This window comes from Salvelinus alpinus, chromosome 6 (genome assembly GCF_045679555.1).
Source record: "Salvelinus alpinus chromosome 6, SLU_Salpinus.1, whole genome shotgun sequence".
Lineage (NCBI taxonomy): Eukaryota > Metazoa > Chordata > Actinopteri > Salmoniformes > Salmonidae > Salvelinus > Salvelinus alpinus.
The window spans coordinates 26457873-26484967 of NC_092091.1; the positions used below are offsets into that span (position 1 = coordinate 26457873).

At 40.6% G+C, this 27095-nt stretch overlaps 3 protein-coding genes and 3 non-coding genes across 17 annotated transcripts in view; all 6 read right to left on the reverse strand.

Moving 5' to 3' along the window:
• The window catches only part of LOC139578458 (epidermal growth factor receptor substrate 15-like), a 35914-nt gene extending 25180 nt beyond the window's left edge, over positions 1 to 10734 (reverse strand). For all 3 annotated transcript variants that reach the window (XM_071406066.1, XM_071406065.1, XM_071406064.1), the window contains exons 1-6: positions 10623 to 10734; positions 8093 to 8134; positions 7484 to 7573; positions 7324 to 7371; positions 6898 to 6993; positions 140 to 202 (exon numbers count right to left, since the gene is read on the reverse strand). In XM_071406066.1, the coding sequence (XP_071262167.1) occupies positions 140 to 202; positions 6898 to 6993; positions 7324 to 7371; positions 7484 to 7573; positions 8093 to 8134; positions 10623 to 10649 (366 nt within the window). In that variant the 5' untranslated portion in view covers positions 10650 to 10734. The remainder of the gene's footprint in view (positions 1 to 139; positions 203 to 6897; positions 6994 to 7323; positions 7372 to 7483; positions 7574 to 8092; positions 8135 to 10622) is intronic.
• Positions 10735 to 11013: 279 nt separating this feature from the next.
• calr (calreticulin) lies at positions 11014 to 15543 on the reverse strand. Its single transcript, XM_071406072.1, has 9 exons — positions 15260 to 15543; positions 14820 to 14921; positions 14460 to 14663; positions 14170 to 14264; positions 13724 to 13933; positions 13507 to 13620; positions 13178 to 13321; positions 12932 to 13024; positions 11014 to 12793 (listed from the first exon to the last, which is right to left on the reverse strand). Exons 1-9 carry the CDS (start codon positions 15351 to 15353, stop codon positions 12608 to 12610), a joined length of 1242 nt encoding a protein of 413 aa, XP_071262173.1. The 5' UTR covers positions 15354 to 15543; the 3' UTR covers positions 11014 to 12607.
• Positions 15544 to 16608: 1065 nt separating this feature from the next.
• The window catches only part of LOC139578461 (torsin-1A-like), a 42009-nt gene continuing 31522 nt past the window's right edge, over positions 16609 to 27095 (reverse strand). For 7 of the 10 annotated variants that reach the window (XM_071406077.1, XM_071406079.1, XM_071406074.1 and 4 more), the window contains 11 exons: positions 26877 to 26947; positions 26603 to 26688; positions 26365 to 26414; positions 26169 to 26223; positions 25963 to 26006; positions 23011 to 25782; positions 21949 to 22071; positions 21580 to 21845; positions 21114 to 21289; positions 20853 to 20977; positions 16609 to 20651 (listed from right to left, as the gene is read on the reverse strand). In XM_071406077.1, the coding sequence (XP_071262178.1) occupies positions 20404 to 20651; positions 20853 to 20977; positions 21114 to 21289; positions 21580 to 21845; positions 21949 to 22071; positions 23011 to 23122 (1050 nt within the window). In that variant the 5' untranslated portion in view covers positions 23123 to 25782; positions 25963 to 26006; positions 26169 to 26223; ... (1 more) ...; positions 26603 to 26688; positions 26877 to 26947 and the 3' untranslated portion in view covers positions 16609 to 20403. The other 3 variants (XM_071406083.1, XM_071406078.1, XM_071406073.1) reach the window with 3 other exon arrangements.
• On the reverse strand, positions 25857 to 25928 carry LOC139579910 (small nucleolar RNA SNORD47). Its single transcript, XR_011675917.1, has one exon. It is a non-coding gene; the product is annotated as a small nucleolar RNA SNORD47 (small nucleolar RNA).
• LOC139579927 (small nucleolar RNA SNORD78) lies at positions 26068 to 26130 on the reverse strand. Its single transcript, XR_011675933.1, has one exon. It is a non-coding gene; the product is annotated as a small nucleolar RNA SNORD78 (small nucleolar RNA).
• Positions 27008 to 27091, reverse strand: LOC139579915 (small nucleolar RNA snR60/Z15/Z230/Z193/J17). The gene has a single exon (XR_011675922.1). It is a non-coding gene; the product is annotated as a small nucleolar RNA snR60/Z15/Z230/Z193/J17 (small nucleolar RNA).

Below are 27095 nucleotides of genomic sequence, written 5' to 3' on the forward strand. Positions count from 1 at the left end.
TGAAAAATGGATTTGAATGAAGTAAACATTCAAATAAATGTGTAATCCGTTCATGCTCTTTGCTTCTGCTTTCATTATAAAGGGATCAGGTCAAAATGACCAGGCTACATTTTTTAAAGAAATAGTAAGTTCCCCTCACCTTGACCACCCATGGGTCGTCAATGGACACTCCCCCAGGTAGAAGTGGGCTGCTTGTGTCATGCTGAGGAGAAAAGTTGCATCATCAACAAAGGTTCCCTTTTCAGCTCAAAGCACAAATTCCTAATGGAGTGTGTAATATATATATATATATATATATATATACACTGCTCAAAAAAATAAAGGGAACACTTAAACAACACAATGTAACTCCAAGTCAATCACACTTCTGTGAAATCAAACTGTCCACTTAGGAAGCAACACTGATTGACAATACATTTCACATGCTGTTGTGCAAATGGAATAGACAACAGGTGGAAATTATAGGCAATTAGCAAGACACCACAGACCACTTCTCATTTCCTACGCTTCCTGGCTGATGTTTTAGTCACTTTTGAATGCTGGCGGTGCTCTCACTCTAGTGGTAGCACGAGACGGAGTCTACAACCCACACAAGTGGCTCAGGTAGTGCAGCTCATCCAGGATGGCACATCAATGCGAGCTGTGGCAAGAAGGTTTGCTGTGTCTGTCAGCGTAGTGTCCAGAGCATGGAGGCGCTACCAGGAGACAGGCCAGTAATTTATATCATAGGTACACTTCAACTGTGAGAGACGGAATCTAAAACAAAAATCCAGAAAAATCACATTGTATGATTAAGTAATTAATTTGCATTTAATTACATGACATAAGTATTTGATCACCTACCAACCAGTAAGAATTCCGGGCTCTCACAGACCTGTTAGTTTTTCTTTAAGAAACCCTCCTGTTCTCCACTCATTACCTGTATTAACCGCACCTGTTTGAACTCGTTACCTGTATACAAGACACCTGTCCACACACTCAATCAAACAGACTCCAACCTCTCCACAATGGCCAAGACCAGAGAGCTGTGTAAGGACATCAGGGATAAAATTGTAGACCTGCACAAGGCTGGGATGGGCTACAGGACAATAGGCAAGCAGCTTGGTGAGAAGGCAACAACTGTTGGTGCAATTATTAGAAAATGGAAGAAGTTGAAGATGACGGTCAATCACCCTCGGTCTGGGGCTCCATGCAAGATCTCACCTCATGGGGCATCAATGATCATGAGGAAGGTGAGGAATCAGCCCAGAACTACACGGCGGGACCTGGTCAATGACCTGATGACCTGAAGAGAGCTGGGACCACAGTCTCAAAGAAAACCATTAGTAACACACTACGCCGTCATGGATTAAAATCCTGCAGCGCACGCAAGGTCCCCCTGCTCAAGCCAGGGCATGTCCAGGCCCGTCTGAAGTTTGCCAATGACCATCTGGATGATCCAGAGGAGGAATGGGAGGTCATGTGGTCAATAGAGCTTTTTGGTCTAAACTCCACTCGCCATGTTTGGAGGAAGAAGAAGGATGAGTACAACCCCAAGAACACCATCCCAACCGTGAAGCATGGAGGTGGAAACATTCTTTGGGGATGCTTTTCTGCAAAGGGGACAGGACGACTGCACCGTATTGAGGGGAGGATGGATGGGGCCATGTATCGCGAGATCTTGGCCAACAACCTCCTTCCCTCAGTAAGAGCATTGAAGAAGGGTCGTGGCTGGGTCTTCCAGCATGACAACGACCCGAAACACACAGCCAGGGGAACTAAGGAGTGGCTCCGTAAGAAGCATCTCAAGGTCCTGGAGTGGCCTAGCCAGTCTCCAGACCTGAACCCAATAGAAAATATTGAGGGAGCTGAAAGTCCGTATTGCCCAGCGACAGCCCCGAAACCTGAAGGATCTGGAGAAGGTCTGTATGGAGGAGTGGGCCAAAATCCCTGCTGCAGTGTGTGAAAACCTGTTCAAGAACTACAGGAAACGTATGATCTCTGTAATTGCAAACAAAGGTTTCTGTACCAAATATTAAGTTCTGCTTTTCTGATGTATCAAATACTTATTCATTTGCATTTTATTGCATGACATTACTTAAAAATCATACAATGTGATTTTCTGTTTATTTTTTTAGATTCCGTCTCTCACAGTTGAAGTGTACTACCTATGATAAAAATTAGACCTCTACATGCTTTGTAAGTAGAAAAACCTGCGAAATATTTTGAGTTTAATTATGTTACTGGTCTGTAGGGTACATGGCTGTGCCATGCAAATTAAATCAATTGTACTTTATTTAGCTTATTAAAAGAGACACTACATTTACATTCCCATGACCTGATCACAGCCAACACATTTTATAGTAAGGATAATTCCCCGAGACAGTTTGTGCAGAAATTCTTAGGTTGTGCAAACACACAGCTTCATCAGCTGTCCGGGTGGCTGGTCTTAGACGATCCCACAGGTGAAGAAGTCGGATGTGGAGGTCCTGGGCTGGCATAGTTACATCTCGTCTGCGGAGGTGTTGCTGGTTGGACGTACTGCCAAATACTCTTAAACAACGTTGGAGGTGGCTTATGGTAGGGAAATGAACATTCAATTCTCTGGCAACAGCTCTGGTGGACATTCCTGCAGTTTGCATGCCAATGGCGCACTCCTTCAAAACTTGAGACATCTGTGGCATTGTGTTCTGTGACAAAACTGCACATTTTAGAGTGGTCTGTTATTGTCGCATTTTTACATTTGAGTCGTTTAGCAGACACTCTTATCCAGAGTGACTTACAGTAGTGAGTGCATACATTTTCATATGTTCCTTCCCAGCACAAGGTTCACAAGTCGTAATAATCATGCCGTTTAATCAGCTTCTTGATATGCCACACCTGTCAGGTGGATGGATTATCTTGGCAAAGGAGAAATGCTCACTAACAGGGATGTAAACTAATTTGTGCACAAATTGACAAATAAGCTTTTTGTGCATATGGAACATTTCAAGGATCTTTTATTTCAGGTCATGAAACATGGGACCAACACTTTACATGTTGCGGTTATATTTTTGTTCAGTATACAGTACCAGTCAAAAGTTTGGACACACGTACTCATTCAAGGGATTTTCTTTATTTTACTATTTTCTACATTGTAGAATAATAGTGAAGACATCAAAACTATGAAATAACACATATGGAAACATGTAGTAACCAAAAAAAGTGTTAAACAAATTAAAATATGTTATCTTTGAGATTCTTCAAAGTAGCCACCCTTTGCCTCAATGACAGCTTTGCACACTCTTGGCATTCTCTCAACCAGCTTTATCTGGAATGCTTTTCCAACAGTCTTGAAGGAGTTCCCACATATGCTGAACACTTGTTGGCAGCTTTTCCGTCACTCCAAATCATCCCAAACCATCTCAATTGGGTCGAGGTCGGGTGATTGTGGAGGCCAGGTCATCTGATGCAGCACCATCACTCTCCTTCTTGGTCAAATAACCCTTCTGTCACCAGCAAAGCACACCATCACACTTCCTCCTCCATGCTTCAAGGTGGGAACCACAAATGTGAATATCCTCCGTTCACCGACTCTGCGTCTCTCAAAGACACGGCGGTTGGAACATCTCATTTTGACTAATCAGACCAAAGGACAGATTTCCACATGTCTAATGTCCATTGCTCGTGTTTCTTGGTCCAAGCAAGTCTCTTCTTCTTATTGGTGTCCTTTAGCAGTGGATTCTTTGCAGCAATTCGACCATGAAGGCCTGATTCACGCAGTCTCCTCTGAACAGCTGATGTTGAGATGTGTCTGTTAATTGAACTCTTATTTGAGCTGCAATTTCTGAGGCTGGTAACTAATGAACTGTTCCTCTGCAGCAGAGGTTACTCTGGGTCTTCCTGTGGCGATCCTCATGCACTTGAAGAAACTTCTTGAAATTTTCCAGATTGACTTACCTTCATGTCATAAAGTGATGATGGAATGTCGTTTCTCTTCGTTTGAGCTGTTACTGCCATAATATGGACTTGGTCTTTTACCAAATAGGGCTATCTTCTGTTTACCAACCCTACCTTGTCACAACAACTGATTGGCTCAAAGAAATTCCACAAATTAACTTTTAACAATGCACACCTGTTACCACCAATAAATCCATTATAACTGAGAATTTCAATAAGCATTTTTCTACGGCTGGCCATGCTTTCCACCTGGCTACCCCTACCCCGGTCAACAGCCCTGCGCTCCCCACAGCAACTCGCCCAAACCTCCTCCACTTCTCCTTCACCCAAATCCAGAAGGCTGATGTTATGAAAGATCTGCAAAATCTGGACCCTCTCTTTCTAAAATGATCTGCCGAAATTGTTGCAACCCCTATTACTAGCCTGTTCAACCTCTCTTTCGTATCGTCTGAGATTCCCATTCCCAGCTGCCGCGGTCATCCCCCTCAGAACCACATGCACCTGGAGCACAAGCTGCAGAGGGGCTTCCTGCCTCGCCACAACAACCGTATCTACGACAATGTGGCTACCAAGATGGTCCTAAGCACCGGTTACCACGCCTCCCAACAGAATGGTGTCTGCGCACACGTGGTGAAAGAGGCAACGATTGGATAATGGTTGCAGATTAGGTCTCTGTCATCACCTCTTGAAGAGGGGGAGACACTCTAGACCCAAACTGCTACAGACCTATAGCTATTCTACCCTGCCTTTCTAAGGTCTTCGAAAGCCAAGTTAACAAACAGATTACCGACCATTTCGAATCCCACCGTATCTTCTCCGCTATGCAATCTGGTTTCAGAGCTGGTCATGGGTGCATCTCAGCCACGCTCAAGGTCCTAAACGATATCATAACCGCCATTGATAAGAGACAATACTGTGCAGCCGTATTCATCGACCTGGCTAAGGCTTTCAACTCTGTCAATCACAACATTCTTATTGGCAGACTCAACAGCCTTGATTTCTCAAATGATTGCCTCGCCTGGTTCACCAACTACTTCTCAGACAGAGTTCAGTGTGTCAAATCGGAGGGCCTCTGGCAGTCTCTATGGGGGTACCACAGGGTTCAATTCTCGGGCCGACTCTTTTCTCTGTATATGTCGCTCTTGCTGCGGGTGATTCTTTGATCCACCTCTACGCAGACGACACCATTCTGTATACCTCTGGCCCTTCTTTGGACACTGTGTTAACTAACCTCCAGATGAGCTTCAATGCCATACAACTCTCCTTCCGTGGCCTCCAACTGCTCTTAAATGCAAGTAAAAGTAAATGCATGCTCTTCAACCGATCGCTGCCTGCACCTGCCCGCCCGTCCAGCATCCCTACTCTGGGCGGTTCTGACTATGTGGACAACTACCTAGGTGTCTGGTTAGACTCTAAACTCTCCTTCCAGACTCACATTAAACATCTCCAATCCAAAATTAAAATCTAGAAACGGCTTCCTATTTCACAACAAAGCATCCTTCACTCATGCTGCCAAACATACCCTCGTAAAACTGACTATCCTACCAATCCTTGAGTTCGGCGATGTCATTTACAAAATAGCCGCCAACACTCTACTCAGCAAATTGGATGCAGTCTATCACAGTGCCATCCGTTTTGTCACCAAAGCCCCATATACTACCCACCACTGCGATCTGTACACTCTCGTTGGCTGGCCCTCGCTTCATACTCGTCGCCAAACCCACTGGCTCCAGGTCATCTATAAGTCTCTACTAGGTAAAGCCCCGCCTTATCTCAGCTCACTGGTCACCATAGCAGCACCCACCCGTAGCACGCGCTCCAGCAGGTATATCTCACTGGTCACCCCCAAAGCCAATTCTTCCTTTGGCCGCCTCTCCTTCCAGTTCTCTGCTGCCAATGACTGGAACGAACTGCAAAAATCACTAAAGCTGGAGACTCTTACCTCCCTCACTAGCTATAAGCACCAGCTGTCAGAGGAGCTCACAGATCACTGCACCTGTACATAGCTCATCTGTAAATAGCCCATCCAATCTACCTCATTCCCATACTGTATTTTTTTATCTTGCTCCTTTGCACCCCAGTAGCTCTACTTGAACATTCATCTTCTGCACATTCTACCATTCCAGTGTTTAATTGCTATATTGTAATTACTTCGCCACCATGGCCTATTTATTGCCTTACCTCATTTGCACATGCTGTATATAGATTTTTCTACTGTATTATTGATTGCATGTTTGTTTATTCAATGTGTAACTCTGTGTTGTTGTATGCGTCGAACTGCTTTGCTTTATCTTGGCCAGGTCGCAGTTGCAAATGAGAACTTGCTCTCAACTAGCCTACCTGGTTAAATAAAGGTGAAATAAAAATGAATTGAAATGAAATGCATTCCAGGTGACTACCTCATGAAGCTGGTTGAGAGAATGCCAAGAGTGTGAAAAGCTGTCATCACAGCAAAGGGTGGCCATTTGAAAATATATTTTGATTTGTTTAACACTTTTTTGGTTACTACATGATTCCAAATGTGTTATTTCATAGTTTTGATATCTTCACTATTATTCTACAATGTAGAAACTAGTAAAACTAAAGACAAACCCTTGAATGAGTAGGTGTCCAACTTTTTTACTGGTACTGTATATATACACACACACACAAACACTTAAATTGAGAGAATAAATGCATTAAAAGCATTTCTGTGAAGCTTTGTGATTAACGAGGACAAGTTTGATGTCGGACAATAATAGAATGTTAAAGATTTAATGAGTGCAAAAGTCGGTAAGATGAAAGGCAATGTTTTATACCGAGGCATTGGCAAGACTTTGAAACATAATAGCGCAATCATGACTATCTCAGTTGGTGGAAATTAAAGTACAGGCTTTGTTACCGGCAATACCTTTCAGATATAAAGAAAATGCGGTAGAAAGTTGTCAGCATGCTAAAGTTGACAGGTTTTCGTCTGGCGTCAGCGATGATTGTACTCACAAACTTTGGGAGAGAAACTGCCAAATTTAGACTCTTGAGTGCCACCTCCAGTCCATTTTGGGCACAGGCCACCAACCGGAGAGCAATGAAGAATTGCTGATGGGAGCAGAGACAAGAAGGGAAAGGGGGATACCTAGTCAGTTGGACAACTGAATGCTTTCAACTGAAATGTGTCTTCCGCATTAACCCAACCCCTCTGAATCAGAGAGGGGGGGGGGGGGGCTGCCTTAATCGACATTGTTGGCTCCCAAGGAACAGTGGGGTTTTTACCTTGTGAGCTCGGGGATTCGATCCAGCAACCTTTCGGTTACTGGCTCAACGCTCCCACCCGCCAGAAGTGTATTGTCATGAACCTTACTACAGTCAAGGAATATTTTAATACTTCTAACAAGACATTGGAAATCTACTACCTAAAAGTTGGCCTACCTGTTTGTTAAGGCACCCCTTGCATTCTGAATCTGCCAAATCCCAGATCTAAGAAAACATTTTAAATACATCAGTCACACAGAGATTCCCACAAACTAGCATACTGGTTAAGTTCCATAGCTTGGTGTCTGGCCATGAGCTGTGTCTCCTCTTATCTTACCTTGCCCAGGACAAGGTCTGCTAGGCCTGATCTCTTCAGGAACAAGGCTGCATCAGCAGCTGCCACCTGTCCACTACCAGATGGGTCAACCTACACCACCGGGCAAAACTAGTCAACACTAGAAAGAAGAACTAGCCAGTAAAAGCACCAGATCTCCAGCCAACTTTAAGATTACATTCCATTGAACAAACAGAAACGCTTGAGTATAGGCTAATATTTTGAGATCATGGGAGGCCTTAATCCATCACATTTTCCCATTGCAGTGTCTAACCATTTTACATATCCCTCTTTGAGCCTGCACTGACAGGGTTAGCAAAGAGTTATAATAAAATCATAAAGAAGCTTCCTCTTGCACAGAGTAGATCACAGAGTGGAGAAAAGCCTGGAGACATGTTCAGTGCAGCTCTGCAGTTGCTAACTAATGCGGCACAGCATTTCCAATTCTATCTGGAGCCCTAATCTGAACAGCCCTGACAGACCATCGAAAGGATAGCTTCTCTTTTACTCAGCTTATAAACCTAGGTACTAGGTTTAAGACAATCATGGAATCGACCCATAAGATTTTCTCAATAACAAATCATAAAAAGACCCCTTGAAATGACGCCTTACCTGTTGATAGTATTTTTCATAGACAGGATTTCCACTTGAGAGCTGTGGAGAGACATAAAACACTACATTCATTTTCTGATCATAAAAAAAAAAACGGACAACCTCAACCAAACTGCAAAAGCTAGAAAGCATAGGATAAGACTTATGAATAGAAAAATATTAAATAAAGCTAGGTTTAAGCCTACATCTCAGTCTGTGCAAGCAGCAGCTAGTTCAATAACCAGACCCCTGTCTAGAACACAGTACACTCACAGTAGACCAACTTGCTAAAATTTGTTTGACTTCTGGCCAAGGCTGTAGTCCATTGCAGCTGCCAAAAATCAAGGCTAATACATTACAGATGGGAATAGGCCTATTTACTTTTCAGGAAATCAATATATTTACTCTGAGCATTTTGCATCATGTTCATCTTAATAGTTATTAATCAGTGCGTATTTTCCAGTTACTCTTCCATGAAATACCAAGACAGTGTTTGAATGCCATTTAGGCTAATACATCCACAGGCTGGCAATGTGTATTTCAGTACTGTGTGTGCGTGCCTCAGGAAACCAAGTTGTTTGAAAGGTAGAAAGCTTAGTCCAACCAACAGGCTAAATGAAGTAGCCTACACTAGCACATATTTTACACAATGAATAAAACAAATAGCCTAAGCCTAGTCTACATATACAATCAGATCAGGAAGAGATAGTTATCTGCCTATGATAATATGAAAGAGACAGGCACTATAGCATATTTTCTGTTCAAGTACAAATGTCTCAAATAATGTAATAAAGGGATGGGTGGGGGGTATATTCTGCTGGTTTCTGGAAAAAGAAACATGAGCTGGACTTCCTGACATTCACTTCCTGTGGCTCCTGGTGGTGCATCCACAATAGGAGTGTTCTACCAGTAAGAGCTTTCTCTGTGAATAGGCTAAATATTGGACGTGACCTTCTCCTTTGTATTTTTACAAAATGCTAATGTAAAATTTGAAGAAAATGCTAATTTACAATAGCATATGCTGATTCAGAAATGCTTTATAAAACATATAGGAGCTAGCTCATTGAAAAGCTGTTTTAATTTCCTGTTACTTTAATAGTCAATTCATAATCTGATCATTATTCACTATTTATTTTCCCCCACCCTCCCCATTTTCTTTTGCAAACAATTGTGCCTGGAACTGTTGGCAGCCTAAACACAGTCTTTGTGTGACTAATTGCACAGCAATGTACACTCCCAATCATTCCCTTCACAAAACTGCAACAGATACTATACTGTGCTGGTGTGTCTAAAGTACTTTATTGTCCAATCCTTTATCTTCCAATGCACAGCCTTGCTGTCAAGTAACCAAACATAGCAGGCGTAAAAAAAAACTAGCTGCCAAGAAATGGCACAAACTGTAGCTAAAAGCCCCAGTCTTTTGGCTAGCTGACTAAATTCCACATGTAGTGTAGTCTTGTATATTTTGGACAGCTATAGCTTAGCCTAGGTAAAGAACATGCCACTGCAAATAGTGAGAAATTGTAAAATCTATAAGACAAAGACATTAATCATTGCATAATTAGATAGCTAACGTTCGTTAGTAACATGTATAGCTAAAGCAAGCATGATTCAGTAAAAATATGTAGCTAGCTGAGAATAACAATATCATCAGATGACAGTCCTTGACCATAGTCAGAATGTTAGCCAAACTTACTAAGTTAGTTTAGTCAATTGCAATACAGTACTGGCAAATAATTTCCACACTCAAAATGTATAAGCCATACAATCTATCCTATATGCTGAGGCATTTCGGACGGCTAGTTCCTCATCTCAGTAGCTAGCTGTGATGACAGCAAGCTAACAAAGTTAATTGAACATTTTTCACTGGCAATGCAAACTATTACAACTGGATAGTTAGTTAACACATAACGCAGACGTTATACCCTACCTAATACAATAACGTTAACTAATCCAGCGAGTAGTTAAAGTGGGTTGCAGCTAGCTACCCTACTAACGTTATGTTGCTAACAGACTAGCTAGCTTTGTTAAACTAGCTGACTGATTCATACAGCATACTACTGTGAGGGCAAACTGGTATAATTAGCTACGCTAGCTAACGTTGCTATTGCAAAGCAATTTTGACAGTCGAACAAGACACATCGGGAACAGCAAATGCACTTTGTTTTTCTTCTTATGGACAGTAACGTTACCTTTACTTCAAGATGCAGTAAAGTAATTAAGTTAATATAATCAAAAGAAAATAACTACTTTACTGTACACAAAAGTTATTCCTAACTACTTATCCAACCATTCCAAAATTGACACTACACAAGTAGCTACTGCTAGCCTAACTAGCTAACTACGCCCTTACTTAGCAGTCCCCAAGAGAGGCAAAACTTTTCCCAGGCATAACTAGCTAGCTTGGGGAGAACTTCCAAAGAATTAAAGAGACCGCGGGGCACACCCGTTTTAATATGTCCAAATCCTCCAACAGTCCTCAAATGAATTGGCACAACAAGGTTAACTACACACTAATCACCGTTTGTTTTGAGTTAAAATACATGGTTACCTGAGTCAGAGAGAGACTGTCTGCCATAGTGTTTCTATTCCCACTAACTACTTCATTCTGCGGTGCGATCACTGTATGGTTGCGATAGATTCGAGGTGGCTTTAAAACCTGGAGCTGGAGTTATTGTACTGGAATGGGTTGTTCACTCAGCTACGTCAGATGGACTGAGGCAGTGCGCCCGCTGATGTGAATGAGATGAACGGATTAATGCCGGTCAAAGAATGGCTGCCTACAACGCTGCAAAACTATCCACCGGTAAAATGAAATTCGCCAGATCTATTCTACAATATCAATTTAGCCGCCTCAAATTACGCGACACTCACAATCAATTGGGGAGCAGTATACAATAAATAATGAGGACTGTGAGCAAGCAACAATAATTGAGTCACACTCACTTCCTTTATGTTTTATTATTGGACAGTAATCTGTGTATCAGAATTTATTTCTTGCACAATCAAATGATCATCCATCCATATCCTCCCCAGTACAAAATATGTTTTACAAAAGGGTCAAGATCCAATCAGCTTGGGACAAGTCTCGAGGGTACAGCAGTGCAGAAACGTTGACATTAAAAACTAAAGGGGTAAAAACACAACATAAATTGACATTGCCCCCAAAATAAACATATCAATGGACTGGCATCACTCCCTCCTGCTTAGTGTTCTAGAATATCTGAACGGCTTTATGCATGCATTCTGATAATTTTTGTAATTTGTCATAAAATTCGATTTACGGTAGCCTGAGTGTGCTTGAGCAGTTCCATTCGTGAAAAATGAGTACAGTTACCCTAAATCAAGCACACCTTTGTGCTGAAATAGTGCTGAACGATTAGTGCTTTTTGAGGTCGGTTCAGGTTTGATTATTAAACAATAACCATGGTTTTCTATTTCGATTATTTGTGTTGAATGCTGTAACAGAATGAAACAATTAATACAAGTATAATAATGGTAGTGACTGCTCGTTACTTAATTTCACGTTACAATATTTCAGTTGTGTACATATGTTTTATTTGACGAATTTCTCTCATGTCTACATAGCTGCTGCATATGCCATCTAAACAAAATTTAAAGACATACTTTTATGACGTTCACTTAGATCATGTATTGTCAGGTAGAGACACCTCGCAAAGCAACAGCTGCTCTCTATATGCCCTCACGGTCTCGCATTCTTCTGCCTCTTCCGTAGCAGGCGTAAAAGAAACAGACCCGATAAGTAGATGCGCACTGTAGTTTAAATCATTATTTTTTTTTTTAACGAAGTAGCAGAATGTTGGGAACTACAACTCCCTACTACATCGCACAGTGCAGGCAGGATCATATTTATCTTTGAAGTTTCGCCAATGTGTCCATTATGAAAAAAAAACTAATTGAATTCAAATAATTGAATTTATGTCAGTCCCTTAGTTGTTTGAAAACCCAAAAAAAATAATCTAAATTTCTGGTAAATCACTCAGCACTATGTTGAAAATCATATGCAGAAAAAGAAAAGCATTAGACTCAATCCATATCCAATACACAAGAGAGGTGCCATCTTAATGCCACACACACCCCTTTAGGGTACAGGCACAAAAATGTGTCCGATTATTAAGACCAACAAAACACTTTGCTGTAAAGATTAGTCAGGAAATTGTAGATGGTCAATATCCTTAAGTAAGAAAACAATTTAGAGTTAGCAGTAGAGCTTTGTTTACAGAGAGGAGACATTTAACTTCTCAAAAACAATTGCTGGCATAACATCACTGCCAGAAAATGCTCATCTCATCAAATCTAAAGATAAAATCTTTCTAACATCTCCAACCTTGACAAAGCTGTCCTTACTCAGTTTGTACCCATTCCCTTGTCATATAATTTAAACAATAGCTTCCCACCAAAACATAAAATGGGCAGCTTCAATGACGAACAGAACGTCCAATAAAGTCCAATCTCCAGCCTTGCGCCAATAGCTCATAGTAGACAGGGTTCCTTTCCAGAAGTTCCTGTTTGAGTTTATAACTCATCCTTGAGTTTAGAGTCTGTTTCTGCCTCCTCTTCTTCCTCCTCATCGTAGTCTTCTTCCTCATCCTCCTCCCTCTCCTCTTTATCTTCATCTTCCTCCTTTTTATTCACCTCTTCTGCCTCACGTTTCTTTCTCTCCTCTTCTTCCATACTGTCCTTCATCTTCTTTTCAGGGTCCTGTGTAAACAGAAAAAAAAGCCCAGTTATTGACAGGATAGGAGATACTGCACATATCACCTTTAAGAAAAGCTACATTATGACAACTCAATCTAATAACAGGAAATGGTGGTAAATAACAAGACACCATCGACTAACCTTTGTTGCACCCCATGTCTCGTTCCCAACTTCTTCTGCAAGTTTTGGGTCATTGGTGATGAGGAAATTGTCAAAAATAGTGCCCGACTTCACCTGTAAAATAATGAAAAAGGTAACTAGTTAAGACTCAAAGAACGGAAAGAAATATACATTTCACATTCTCAAAAAAAAAAAGTCTCAAAAGATTAGTCAAAGTTAATCATACAGCATCACATATTAATCAAGGATCAGAGTCAGTCACTTTACCTGCCACAAATCCAATCCAATCACCCCCATGCTGGCATATTGGTAGATTTCCGGGTCAGCAGTGTATTCTGGGTTGTCAATTTCAGGGTGCACCCATTTCCCCTTGTAGGCAGGATTGTCAATCTGTTTGGGTTTCCACTCCCCCTGGGAAAAACAATGTCAGAAAGTGGTTAGTTCCCTATGGAAAATGTTTTAAAAAATTCAAACCAAGTACCTAAGCAAGTAGCTAGAAACAGCTTAGTCAAAATGGCAAGAGGACATCTCACCTAGTGTAGTACAAGCACACCTGATTCTTGTGGCCATCAGTTCACACGACCATGGAGGCTTACCTTATAGTCCGGGTTCGTGACCATGGGAGGCTCCCACTCACCATCCATCTCATCATCCCAGTCATCAGGCTTCTTGGCATCAGGGTCAGGGATGTTCTCAGCAACATCCCAGTCCTAAAAGAAAACAGTGGCTTAATGATGTCCTTTGCATCTGCATTTTCTACAGAAACCTAGATTGTGTTCTGATGCATTCTTTAGTTTATCTTCTAAAACGCACCTCCGGTTTCTTGTCTTCAGGATCATCAATGTTCTCCTTCTCATCCCAGTCGTCTGGCTTCTCAGCATCAGGGTCCTTTATCTTCTTGGAGGGAAGGAAGTCCCAGTCCTCCTCTAGGCTTCCAGACTCAACTTTCTTGTTGTCGATTTTCACCTCGTAGGTGTTATCCGGATTGACTATCAGTGTGTACAGGTGGGTATATTCATCATCCTAGGGAAAACACAAGCATAACTTAATAAAGGTGGCAGTTTTAGCCACAAAACAACTAAACGCATTCAGAAACTGCAACAAAATAATAAATATAATTCCAACACGATTAACTTCTTACTGAGAAAAAAGGTGGAACAGCAGAAGTGTTACTTCAGATAACAGATGGTGAAGCTGATAGAAGATGAATACAACTGCTAGCATTGAATAGAAAATAACTACAACAGTGCTTCTCTCACCTTGCATCTTATGTCTTTGTTGATTAAGTGATTCTTGCCTTTGTAGTTGAAGATCACATGAACTTTCTTAGTACCCGGACCACAGATGTCAGGACCTAAGACAGACAAAACAACCACAGGAACTTAGCTTCACAGAGCCAATAGCATGTGGTATAAAGTACAGGCAACTGATGACAATAATACCTAGGGGACTCTCAATATAGAATGTGACAAATGGTCCATTCCACCATTACATATATGTAGGCTAATCTCCAATGTTTCCGCTTACAAATCGCATAATGTAGACTCACCAAACATGATGTTGTATGTGGAATCTCCATGCATTTCCTCCTGGTTGAGATCAGCTGGGAACAGCTTGATGTAGCCTCCACCACAGTCAATGTTCTGTTCATGTTTCACAGTGAACTGGATTACCAGTGCCTGGTCTTTGTTGCTGACGGACTCAAAGCGGGAGGATGCAGAGTAAAAGCGAGCATCCTGGCTGGTTTGAAGACCTGAATTGTTTTAAACGTAAAAGAAATACTAAACAAAAGCGCAAGTCAACCCAAGAGCAACTCAGCTCAAATGACCTATTGAGAAACAGCTAGATGCACTAGATCTTTTTGCTGGATCCTAAAATGGATGTAAAACAGAGGCACCTTTGATCTCACCTTTGTTTCTCTCTACATCACCATAGAATTTCCCAGCAGTATGAACAAACTTCCCATAATCTGACTTGTGTTTGGATTCCACCCATCGGCTTTTCCATGCATCTGCAAAATGGTCATACAAAATCAGGAGTAAATCACCTGAGCACTGAGTGCAGTCACTTGGCAAGGGCTAAGCAGCTAAGTAGTTGTTCTGGGGAAATTATAGGTGGCAGTACGTGGAATCCATTGACGGTATTTTGGATGAGTAATCACTAAATCAGAACATGTCATCTAAATGTGAATGACATTGAGCATGTCAAGTTGATTTAGCATAAAGTGAGCAGGCTATGAAGTTGTGTCTGCGACACTCATCCAACACATAAAATGTTTTCTTATCACATTTAAAATGCCCAAAAACAATTAAAGAAAATGAATATGTTTAGTATTTATGCATAACTTACCCCCATCTTCAAATTCTTCTCGGAAATAAACGGAGGACTCGCCAAAAATTGATGCGACCAATACCGCCATCAAAAGCATCAACATGGTTGTCATTTCAGCTTGCTAAATAGACACCCTCTAAAATTGTAAATACAATTAGCTATATATAAATACAATTAATTACATATACACTGCATGTAGCAGTTACACGTTATTGTTAAAACGTTATTGTTAAAAAGCTGAACTGAGAAGCTTGAAATGCCGCTATATGCAGCTGAAGCGCTTCTCTCCGTTCAGAACAGATGTCTGGTTTTCATTGGATAGCAGGCAGCTCGAGAGAAAGCGTAACAACTTCTAACCAATCGAATTAATTGAAAAAAGCATAGGACACATCGTTTTCAGCCAATGCCAGCTGACCACGCGTTTCTTTGACTCACGCCCCACAGTCGTCGAAAGATTACGCACACATGATATTGAGGTTGCACTAATGCAGTAGAATGAGTTTACTTTTTTTTACTCCACTTACCCGGCGCACCAGATGAGATAAATCAAGTGCACCTAATGTCATTCCATACGAAGAAAAATATAAACGCAACATGCAAAGTGTTGGTCCCATGTTTCATGAGCTGAAATAAAATATTCCAGAAATGTTCCATACACAGAAAAAGCTTATTTCTCTCAAATTTGGTTTATATTCCTGTTATTGATGTCAGAAAATGGGCTCCCAATTGGCACAACGTCGAAGGCAGTGCATCTCAGTGCTAGAGGTGTCACTACAGACTCTGGTTCGATTCAGGGCTGTATCACAACTGACCGTGAATGGGTGTCCCATAGGGCAGTGCACAATTGGCCCAGCGCCTTCCAGGGTAGCAAGGGGTAGGCCGTCATTGTAAATAAGAATTTGTTAATTGACTTGCCTAGTTAAATAAAGATTAAATAAAAAGTGAGTGTTTCTCCTTTGCCAAGATGATCCATCCAACTGACAAGAATGGCATATCAAGAAGTTGATTAAACAGCACGATCATTACACAGGTGCACCTTGAGCTGGGTGCAATAAAAAGCCACTCTTAAACGTTAATAAAGCAATTCTGTGGGGAAAAACACATTCTGAGTGGGTGTGCCTATGCCCTCCCTGGTCCACCAATGGCTGCGCCCCTGCCCATTCGTGTGAAATCCATAGATTAGGGCTTAATGAATGTATTTCAATTGACTGATTTACTTATATGAACTTTTACTCAGCAAAATCATTGAAATTGTTCCATGATGTGTTAATATTTTTGTTACGTAATAGTGGTCCATATATTAGGTAACCAACTGAGCTGAAATAATCAACTGATTATGCAGGTTTTACATTGAACAGTAAATAGACTCACATTTAACAAGGATGTTTTATTTGTCTAAAATAACTTCAATTCCATTCCTCTGGGATAGCACACATCCCTTTCTTCAGCAGCCACTTCCCTGATTGCCTGGTCTGAGTGACACTAGGACACTGACCATAATACCTTTGTTATTACACACAATGACATGGACAGGGGTCATTAAACAGCAAAAAAGTATAGAGATGGGCAAAATATTATAAGCATATCATAGGCAGAATATATTCAGAATGCAGCCTCACAGTTCCTTATGAAACAACAGCTGTGCAGTGGATATGCTAATAATACATTTTTACATTGATGGAAAACAGGCAGATGTCATAACACAGCAAAGTACAAACAATCAAACATTTATAAAGACTTGCTGATATGTATACTGAACAAAAATATAAACGCAACATTTAAAGTGTTGGTCCCATGTTTCATGACCTGAAATAAAAGATCCTCGAAATGTTCCATATGCAAATGTTCCACTTATTTCTGTCAAATTTGTTTACATCCCTGTTAGTGAGCATTTCTCCTTTGCCAAGACAATCCATCCACCTGACAGGTGTGGCATATCAAGAAGCTGATTAAACCTTGTGCTGGGACATTAAAAGGCCACTCTAAAATGTGCAGTTTTGTCACACAATACAATGCCACAGATGTGTCAAGTTTTAAGGGAGCGTGCAATTGGCATGATTACTGCAGGAATGTCAACCAGAGCTGTTGCCAGAGAATTTAATGTTCATTTCTCTACCATAATAGTATTTGGTATTACGTCCAACTGGCCTTACAACCACAGATCAAGTGTAAACACGGCAGCCCAGGACCTCCACACCTGGCTTCTTCACCTGCGGGTTCATCTGAGACCAGCCACCAGGACATCTGATGAAATTGAGGATTATTTATGCCTGTAATAAAGCCCTTTTGCGGGGAAAAACAAATTATTATTGGCTAGGCCTGGCTCCCCACTGAGTGGGCCTGGCTTCCAAGTGGGTGGGCCTATGGCTGCTCCCCTGCCCAGTCATGTGAAATTCATAGATAAGGGCCTAATGAACTAATTTCAATTGACTGATTTCCTAAAATGAACTGTTACTCAGTAAAAAATTTAAAATTGTTCCATTTATATTTTTGTTCAGTATACATACTTGCTAATTTCAATCTTCACTATGGGCAATTTTTATAACACATTCCATTGGACAAAAAAACATATTAAAGCATTGTTGGAATACTAAACTTAAGTAAATGCAACATTCAATAATTCAAGATAAAAACAATTGTAGGGGATTTTTTGGGGGGAATATTCCAAACTCCAAGACCATTTAGTTCAATAAACATTTCAACAACATAAGTGCCTGCCTGTATTATTGCACACTTATACTACTTTCTTCTAACCTGAATTGTAGTTATTCAGTAGGTTCCAAATGATTTAAAAAAATGTCATACTGTTTGTAATGGAGTAGCAGTGGGATGTTTTGATTGTCCCGTCCCTTGTATATAGCGTTTCTTTCTTCGTATATATTTTCTACATTTGCACACACTGTACATAAATCTATTTTTCTTTCCCTTTGTGTTATTGACTGTACATTTGTTTATGTGTAACTCCGTGTTGTTTTTAGTCGCACTGCTATGCTTTATCTTGGCCAGGTCGCAGTTGTAAATGAGAACATGTTCTCAACTGGCCTACCTGGTTAAATAAAATTAAAATTAATAAAATAAAACCTGGAAATATTTAGTCCACCTGTAAAACAAGTAATCTATAAACAATTCCAGAATAATAATATTAAAAATGCCCATAAAAAAATTATGAATTTATATTTGATCTAGTTTACTGTAATATACAGTATTTCCTCCTTTGCATTGGAAGTGCCAGCCACTGCTTAAGCAGATAGTTGTAATATATCCTCAGTGCCAACTAAACATACAGTGCATTCAGAAAGTATTCAGAACCCTTCCCTTTTTCCACATTTTGTTACGTTACAGCCTTATTCTAAAACTTAAACAATTATTTTTCTTCCTCATCAATCTACACACAATACCCCATAATAACAAAGGGGAAACAGTTTTTAGAAATGTTTGCAAATGTATATATAGACATAAAATGTAATTTAAAAAGAAATGGATTTACATAAGTACTCAGAACCTTTGCTATGAGACTCAAAATTGAGCTCAGGTGCATCCTGTTTCCATTGTTCATCCTTGAGCTGTTTCTACAACTTGATTGGAGTCCACCGGTGGTAATTTCAATTGATTGGACATGATTTGGACAGGCACACACCTTTCTATATCAGGTCCCACAGTTGACAGTGCATGTCAAAGCAAAAACCAGGCCATGAGGTCGAAGGAATTGTCCATAGAGCTCCGAGACAGGATTGTGTATAGGCACAGATCTGGGGAAGGGTACCAAAAAAATGTCTGCAGTATTGAAGGTCCCCAAGAACACAGTGGTCTCCATCATTCTTAAATGGAAGATGTTTGGAACCACCAAGACTCTTCCTAGAACTGACCGCCCGGGCCAAACTGAGCAATCGAGGAGAAGGGCCTTGGTCAGGGAGGTGACCAAGAACCCGCTGGTCACTCTGACAGCGCTCCAGAGTTTCTCTGTGGAGATGGGAGTACATTCCAGAAGGACAACCATCTCTGCAGCACTCCAACAATCAGGCCTTTATGGTAGACTTGCCAGACAGAAGCCACTCATCAATAAAAGGCACATGACAGCCCGCTTGGAGTTTGCCCAAAGAACCTAAAGGACTCTCAGACCATGAGAAACAAGATTCTCTGGTCGGATAAAACTAAGATTGAACTCTTTGGCCTGAATGCCAAGCGTCACATCTGGAGGAAACCTGACACCGTCCCTACGGTGAAGCATGGTGGTGGCACCATCATGCTGTGGGGATGTTTTTCAGTGGCAGGGACTGGGAGACTAGTAAGGATCAAGGGGAAAGATGAACGTAGCAAAGTACAGAGAGATCCTTGATGAAAACCTGCTCCAGAGCACTAAGGACCTTAGACTGGGTCAAAGGTTCACCTTTCAACAGGACAACAACCCTAAGCACACAGCCAAGACAACGCAGGAGTGGCTTCGGGAAAAGTCTCTGAAAAAGCCAGAGCCTGGACTAGAACCCGATCGAACATCTCTGGAGACCTGAAAATAGCTGTGCAGCGACGCTCCCCATCCAACCTGACAGAGCTTGAAAGGATCTGCAGAGAAGAATGGGAGAAACTCCCCAAAAACAGGTGTGCCAACCTTGTAGCATCATACCCAAGAAGACCCGAGGCTGTAATCGCTGCCAAAGGTGCTTCAACAAAGTACTGAGTAAAGGGTCTGAATACTTACGTAAATGTCATTTCAGTTTATTTTTTTGCTAAAATAAAAACATTTTGCTTTGTCATTATGGTGTACTGTGTGTAGATTAATGTGTGGGGGGACAATTTAATCCATTTTAGAATAAGGCTGTAACAAAATGTGGAAAAACTCAAGGGGTTTTGAATACTTTCCGAACGCACTATAAATATATACATGCAAATACTAATACTACAGAGTTGACCTGAGCTTGACCTAAAAATCAGTGCATAAAAGTAGTCTAATGAGCAGGGAAAAATCAAAGTTGAAAATGAACACTAGTAAAATCTCTTATTTGGTTATCAGATATAATCTTACAAGAGACAGATGCCCTATGCTTGCTTTCTTGGCAGTGTAGGGTGAGGCGTGGGAACACCACACTGCAACAATGTTCAATATGTCACCATACTTTTTCCTTTTTGCTAAAATACTGTGTGTTTTCTGGGTTGCATTAGTCTGTTTAGGGGAGGAAGAAATTGATCCTCTGTGGTATGGATTTGCAGCCTTGGGCAGAGAACAGCCTCTCCTCCTTGGGTACATATAGCATGGCCTTTGCCACTTCGTCCAGCGTTCCCTCGTCTGGTTCCAGACCCCGCGCTGCATAGGCATCACGGGCACAGAGCTTGACATGACGGTACTCCAGAGGTAGGAAGGGCACAAAGAAGTCAATAAGATGGCCTGACATCAGCTCACTCTGTGCAAAGCCTCCTGGAAAGCAGACAAATTGGTAAATCCACAATTGAACATGTTGCAGTTGCACTTAACTGTTACGGAATTCAAAATGTTAAGCCGTTTGAAAAATTTAGTTTGTGTGTTCACAGTGTAGTGTAGCATCTTCAATCTTGCCTGTGAAAACATACAGTATATGCTGAAAATTTGTGTGAGTGATTGTAAAGCCATTGCTGGTACCTTGAGATTCCATAGCTTCAGCACGAAGCCGGTGTTCCAAGTCCTCCATCCCAATGTCCTCTCTGTTCTGCCCTGAGTGCCAAAAGTCCAAAGCCACATCGTTGATGGTTGTCCCACCAATATTACTAAAGGAAATATTACAAAACATCTTGGTGAGAGGAAAATTGCAGAGACATTTAACCATGACTTGGACAGTTAAGTTTCCTTACATGAGTTAGCGGAAGAGTCCTTGCAAGAATTGGAAGGGTATGTATGGCTAACCTGAGGAATAAGAAGACAGCTCTCCTGTAGCTGACCCCATCCACATTGTCATAATGGTCCATATAGGGCTTGATGGCATCTATAAGGCCCGGATGCAGTTTCTCAGCCTCATCAAAGATGAAAAGTGTCTGTGGGCAACGAAGCACCATGTCCCGGATAGCTTCTCTGAGCTGGCCCTGGAAAAAGAGCTCTATGGTGAGCACAAAAATATCTCCTCTCTCTCTCTCCCATTTTTGGTGTGCAATATACTAAAGATATTAAAATGCACATGTATTCCTCTACATGTTATTATAATTTGCTGAATTTCGACTAACTATATTTTTTAACTCCTACTCTGGTCTAGATCAAGTTGTCATATCAAATCAATTGCGGCATTATCCTTTTCAAATAGTGATAGTGACAACATAAAGTAGTTCTGTACATGTTCCCGGCAGAGAGAAGTCATGTCTGTGCCAGCTAGGCTCACCTTGTACATGTCCACCAGTCTGGCATGGGGGAAGTGGAATGGGGCGATGAAAAGACGCACACACTCGCTCTTCACTCCATCCCGGTACATGTTGTCAGCTACAATCCGGGCCACAAAGTTCTTGCCGGTGCCAGACCAGCCATGAAAGGAGAGGGTCAATGGCTTATTGGATTCAGGGTTACTGATGAAGCCCTGCACAGCCTTCAAAACCACTGATTGGGCAAGGTGCTGCCCATGAAGCTTTAGCTGTAGATCACTGGCCAAACCTGGGGGAAATAATGTCGAACCCAGACAAAATGAGGACCACACAAAAATGACATAGCTGGTGGAACATATATGAATGATAATATCTGCTCAATGATTTCATACCTGTAATATTATTTGTTATCCGACAATCCCCTGATTCACAGCACTGTCCCAGGCTGCAATACCATTGTGACAGCAAACGGATGTAGTCCTGAGGAAATCCTGCCCACAGGTCCCTCGTAGGTACTGAAAAGAGCACACAAATGTAATACAGTGTAAATATCTAATATAATATTATACACATAGCTGTTGCAATAAATTGAACAACACTATAATTTCTGCTCAATACAAGTTGTGCTAGGAAAAAGCTGGTTCATAAATCACTGGTTCATAATTAAATAAGCTTTTTCCTCCACATTTTCTAATCATTGTTGCTCACTGTCTCTGCATTGTAATAGAAATAGACCTATGTAAAAACGAATTTATTCCAAGCAAAAATGTGGACAGTGATAACTACAAGCTCCAGTGCAGGTGTTTCTGATCCTAACTACACCCCAGACTGTCGAGAGAACTGTCTCCCAATTTTAATATTTCTAATGAAAAGAAAAAACACCTTTCAGGAAATAAAAAATACCTCACCTTGCTGAGTCGTATCATCTTGATTAGGTTGACACTCCCCTTCCCATAGATTACAATAAATATAATTGAAATAATACGTAGATGCATTTGAAATAGTGTCAAATTGAAAGAAATCTGCATTTGCAGACACAGCCCAAAGGAAGGGCAACAGTTGGTAGACGAACATCAGTGATGTCGTATATTTGCGGTAATCAGAAAGCAGCGATCTTCGATTCTACCTATTCAAACCTCTCCACCGGCCTTCGATGCAAGCAGACAGTCCTGAAAAATGTATTCATGGTAAAACACAGGAAACGCTCTCCAGATTGCGACGTCATATCCTTACAAATTGTGAGTCACGAGGATTCACCCTGATAAAAGCCATGCACGCTCCAGTCAGTCCAAAACAATTGTACAATTCAAAGACAGTACAGCAATGCATGTTTATATTTGTTGTATAAGTACCATCAAGTGTTAATATATACTATGCATGTTCACAGCCCTCCCATACATTTGATAACTCAATTAGGGTCAGATTATTGAGGCAATAGAATAGATAAATATTACCAATGGGCAGTTGACAAGGCATTCCCCGCAACAGTTTCGTTAAGTTGAGGGATGGGGCTGTAAAAATATAAACACTCAAATTCATAGACTGAGCCATGCAAGGATAGACCATCCATGATAAAAAATTATAGTTAACCTTTGAGACAATTATTTACATGTACAAACGACTAACCCAAGAATATTGAGTTTCTGATGGGGTAGGACAGTTGAAGCTCATGGAGCATTTAAGTTATACTGAACCAAAAATATAAACAATTTCAAAGATTTTACTGAGTTAATATTAGGAAAGTAAATTGAAATAAATGCATTATGTTCTGATCTATTGATTTCACATGACTGGGAAAACACATATGCACCTGTTGGTCAGATTCATATATATAGATAGATAAGGCATCGAACTCGTCACGGTATCTGTCCAATCAAATTGCCATCGATCAAATGCAATTGCGTTCATAGTTTATGCCTGCCCATACCCCCACCGCGGGGCACTTTAAGTTATCTGCAAACCGCTGGCCCACATGTCATCTGCGGTGGTGAGACCAATTGGGTGTACTGACAAATTCTCTAGAACGACTTTGGAAGCAGTTTATGTTAGAGAAATTAACATTACATTTATCTGGCAACAGCTCAGTGGGCATTCCTGCAGTCAGCATGCCAATTGCACTCTCCCTCAACTTGAGACACGTGGTATTGTGCTATGACAAAACTACAAATTTTTCAGTGGCCTTTTGTCCCAAGAACAAGGTGCACCTTTGTAATGATCATGCCGTTAAAATCAGCTTTTTGACATGCCACACCCATCAGCTGGATGGATTCTCTGGCCAAGGAGAAATGCTCACTAAGAGTGATGTAAACAAATGTGCACCAAATGAGAAAAGCTTTGTGCATATGGAAACATTTGAGATCTTTTAATTCCGTTTGTGAAACCAACCACGTGTTTATAACGTTCTGTGCATATTCAATAATAAATGAATAAAAATATATATATTTCAACGGATGTATAAATGTGAAGCATCCTGTTGGCGTTCCCTCACTACCAAATATGGTAGTGAGAGGAAGCCCCGTGGCCGGCAGTGGGAGAAGATGGAGCTAGACGGATTTTGGCCGACATTCTGCTAATGTTCTCATCAATAAAGCATTTGATCTCCATACAGTTCTGTTTCCTAAACTATAATCCATAACAGAATGCAATAAATTTGGTAGACTTCACTTACCGAATCGTTTATAGAGATTATTTTGTTTAGGACGAGTACACTAGATAGTTCTCCTAATGTACGTCATGCATATTCAGTAAGGCACAAATGGTCTTAATCCTTTTAGCGGTAGTGTCTCAAGATATCTAGCTGGCTAGCTAATTTACAAAAAATATATAACACGTACTAGGCATAAATAGCTAGAAATCGATGTCTTTGAAAGTTTTACCGCTACTAAGTCCTGTGAATCTCCTTTTTTCACGGTGATGAATTATCATTAAATACCTTGTTTACTGTCAAATGTTCTGTGATTTTATTTAGGAGAGAAGCAATATACAAAACGAATCATTATGCAAAGCTTATTTCCCGCTTGGTTATGAAATTGTAACGTTGGAATGTCATGCGTTTGTCAGACAGCTAACTACTGCAATTATTACGAAGACAAAAGATGAGGCTATGAGCAGCAATCGGCTGTAATACTGTCCAGAAGCGAGGAACACTTTTCCCCAGTTTCCAGACGTTGAAAGGTATGTAATAAATAAGCATGGAGAAATTATTGCATGGTGGGGGATATGCCGTTGGCTGTGTAATCAGTACTGTGTTGTAACCATGACTACCCATCGAATCAATGGTCACAGATATTTCAAACATGCTAGCTACCAGTAACGAGACAAAGCTATAGCTGGGTTTAACACAACTAGCATGAAGTAGCACGGCTAGCTAACTTCAGTTTACCAGTGTGTCCAGTTATATTACATCCAAGGCTATCCCAGAGTATGTAACAATTAATAGCAGCTATCAGTTGTGACAGTGGGTCGAAGTAATTTAACGACCTGCAGAACACCAGTAACAAAATAAGTATCTTAAATTATGGTAGCTGTCTGAAACATTGTATAGGCAACTACTTATGTTTCTCTCAGATTAAAATTCCCATAAAATAAAATCTACTATAATTATATGCATCTTCAGAAAATAGAAAACTATTTTATTAAATGCCTGTTAACATACTGTAAAATATAGTCACATAAAAGCATTTGATCACTACCTGGAAGAAACCATTGGACATGCAGCCCCTCAATAGGACAATGGTACCCCCTTAGAGCAACACTTCAAAACGTTAGCTTGCCTACCTACTGCCTAAGTTATTTCTACAATTGCCAAGACACCACCCCTACAACAGCATTACTTGGAAGACGTTTGCACAAATTTGACATTCGTTTTTACCTGAAGGTTCTCTACTTTAAAGTATAACTAAGTTTAAAGTGCTTTTCCAATCTTTGTGGCGTTAAAGGTATTTATGTTAACTACATCAAATATATATTTCTCCTTCTCCAAAGTTGCAGTTTGATCTGGAATCAAACGATTCCACAATTTGAATATGATTTATCAAAATCACTAGACCATCTAGCGATCTTACTTACTACCTTGACATTGTGACCAAGTTAGGTAAACACATTAAATTCAAGACAGGGATAATTCACACATTTTATTGATAGCGGAAACCAGTAAACTCGCAGTATAAAATGTGGTCTGAAATCATGGACTCTCCCACTGCATCGCTTGATATCCGTCATCATTCCTGAGGAATGGCAAAGAGAACTAAGCAAAACGCATTCACAAACAAACTCAGTAAATTTTATAACTATATTTTATAACCTCAGATATAAATGGAACGGTATAGTATAATCAGAAAAATCATTTGGCAGAATGTCTTCATCATAGGTTGAGTAAAGGGCAACTGCACATTACATAATCTCACCTTGTTCTTAGCTACACACTGGCAGTTGTAAATTCACTGGCCACCTAGAGAGATTAAGTTATTTTAGACAAATTACAATCATGGGCAATGCAATGCACTTCCAGGTTCCTCAGTTTTGGTAATGTCCACATAAAAATTCAGGTCAGACATTTGTAAGCATCACTGAAACTCAGTTAAGTGGACTACCCAAATCTATGTATACCAACCTGACAGGGAGAGCTCTACATGAGTTCCAATCCTTCATGCCAGGACCCACTGCGCCTGCAAATAAGTGAAAGATTATCACAATGACTCAAAATGAAATGGGAGTCAATTTTAGAACTGAGTGTAACAATGTACTGAACCAGAGACAATTCAGTCATCCTTTAGTTGTAATTTCAAAATAACACACGTGTAACTCACTTCAGTCATCCTTCTTGCCACACCAGATCCTTGTTCTGCATCTAATGGGTCTGAATAGAGTACAGAATTTTAATCAAAATGCTCAAGGTATCCAAACCCAGACAACCAAAGAACCTCAATCTAATCAGAGTGTGTAACAATATTGTCCTCAAAGAGATCAGAGACCTGATTCAATGTCATCATTTCAGATTGCACTATGCTGATCCCCTTCATTTTATATGGAAACTTAGTAGCTTACCCTAGATTAACAGCCAAACTAGACTTGAGCCTCCAGGATCCCCATCCTTCTTGCCACACCAGATCCTTGTTCTGCATCTAATGGGTCTGAATAGAGTACAGAATTTTAATCAAAATGCTCAAGGTATCCAAACCCAGACAACCAAAGAACCTCAATCTAATCAGAGTGTGTAACAATATTGTCCTCAAAGAGATCAGAGACCTGATTCAATGTCATCATTTCAGATTGCACTATGCTGATCCCCTTCATTTTATATGGAAACTTAGTAGCTTACCCTAGATTAACAGCCAAACTAGATTTGAGCCTCCAGGATCCCATCAGAGCACGAGGTCAGAAACTTGAGTTCTGTAAAGACACACGGTCAGGGTTGTATAGGCAAAAAATGAGAAATATGCTTTGAAATCAAGGATACATCAGATAGGAGCGAAAGACAATGCTGAGTATTCATCATAGAGTATCAGCTGAACTATGCTGTCATCATTGTATCAAGTAT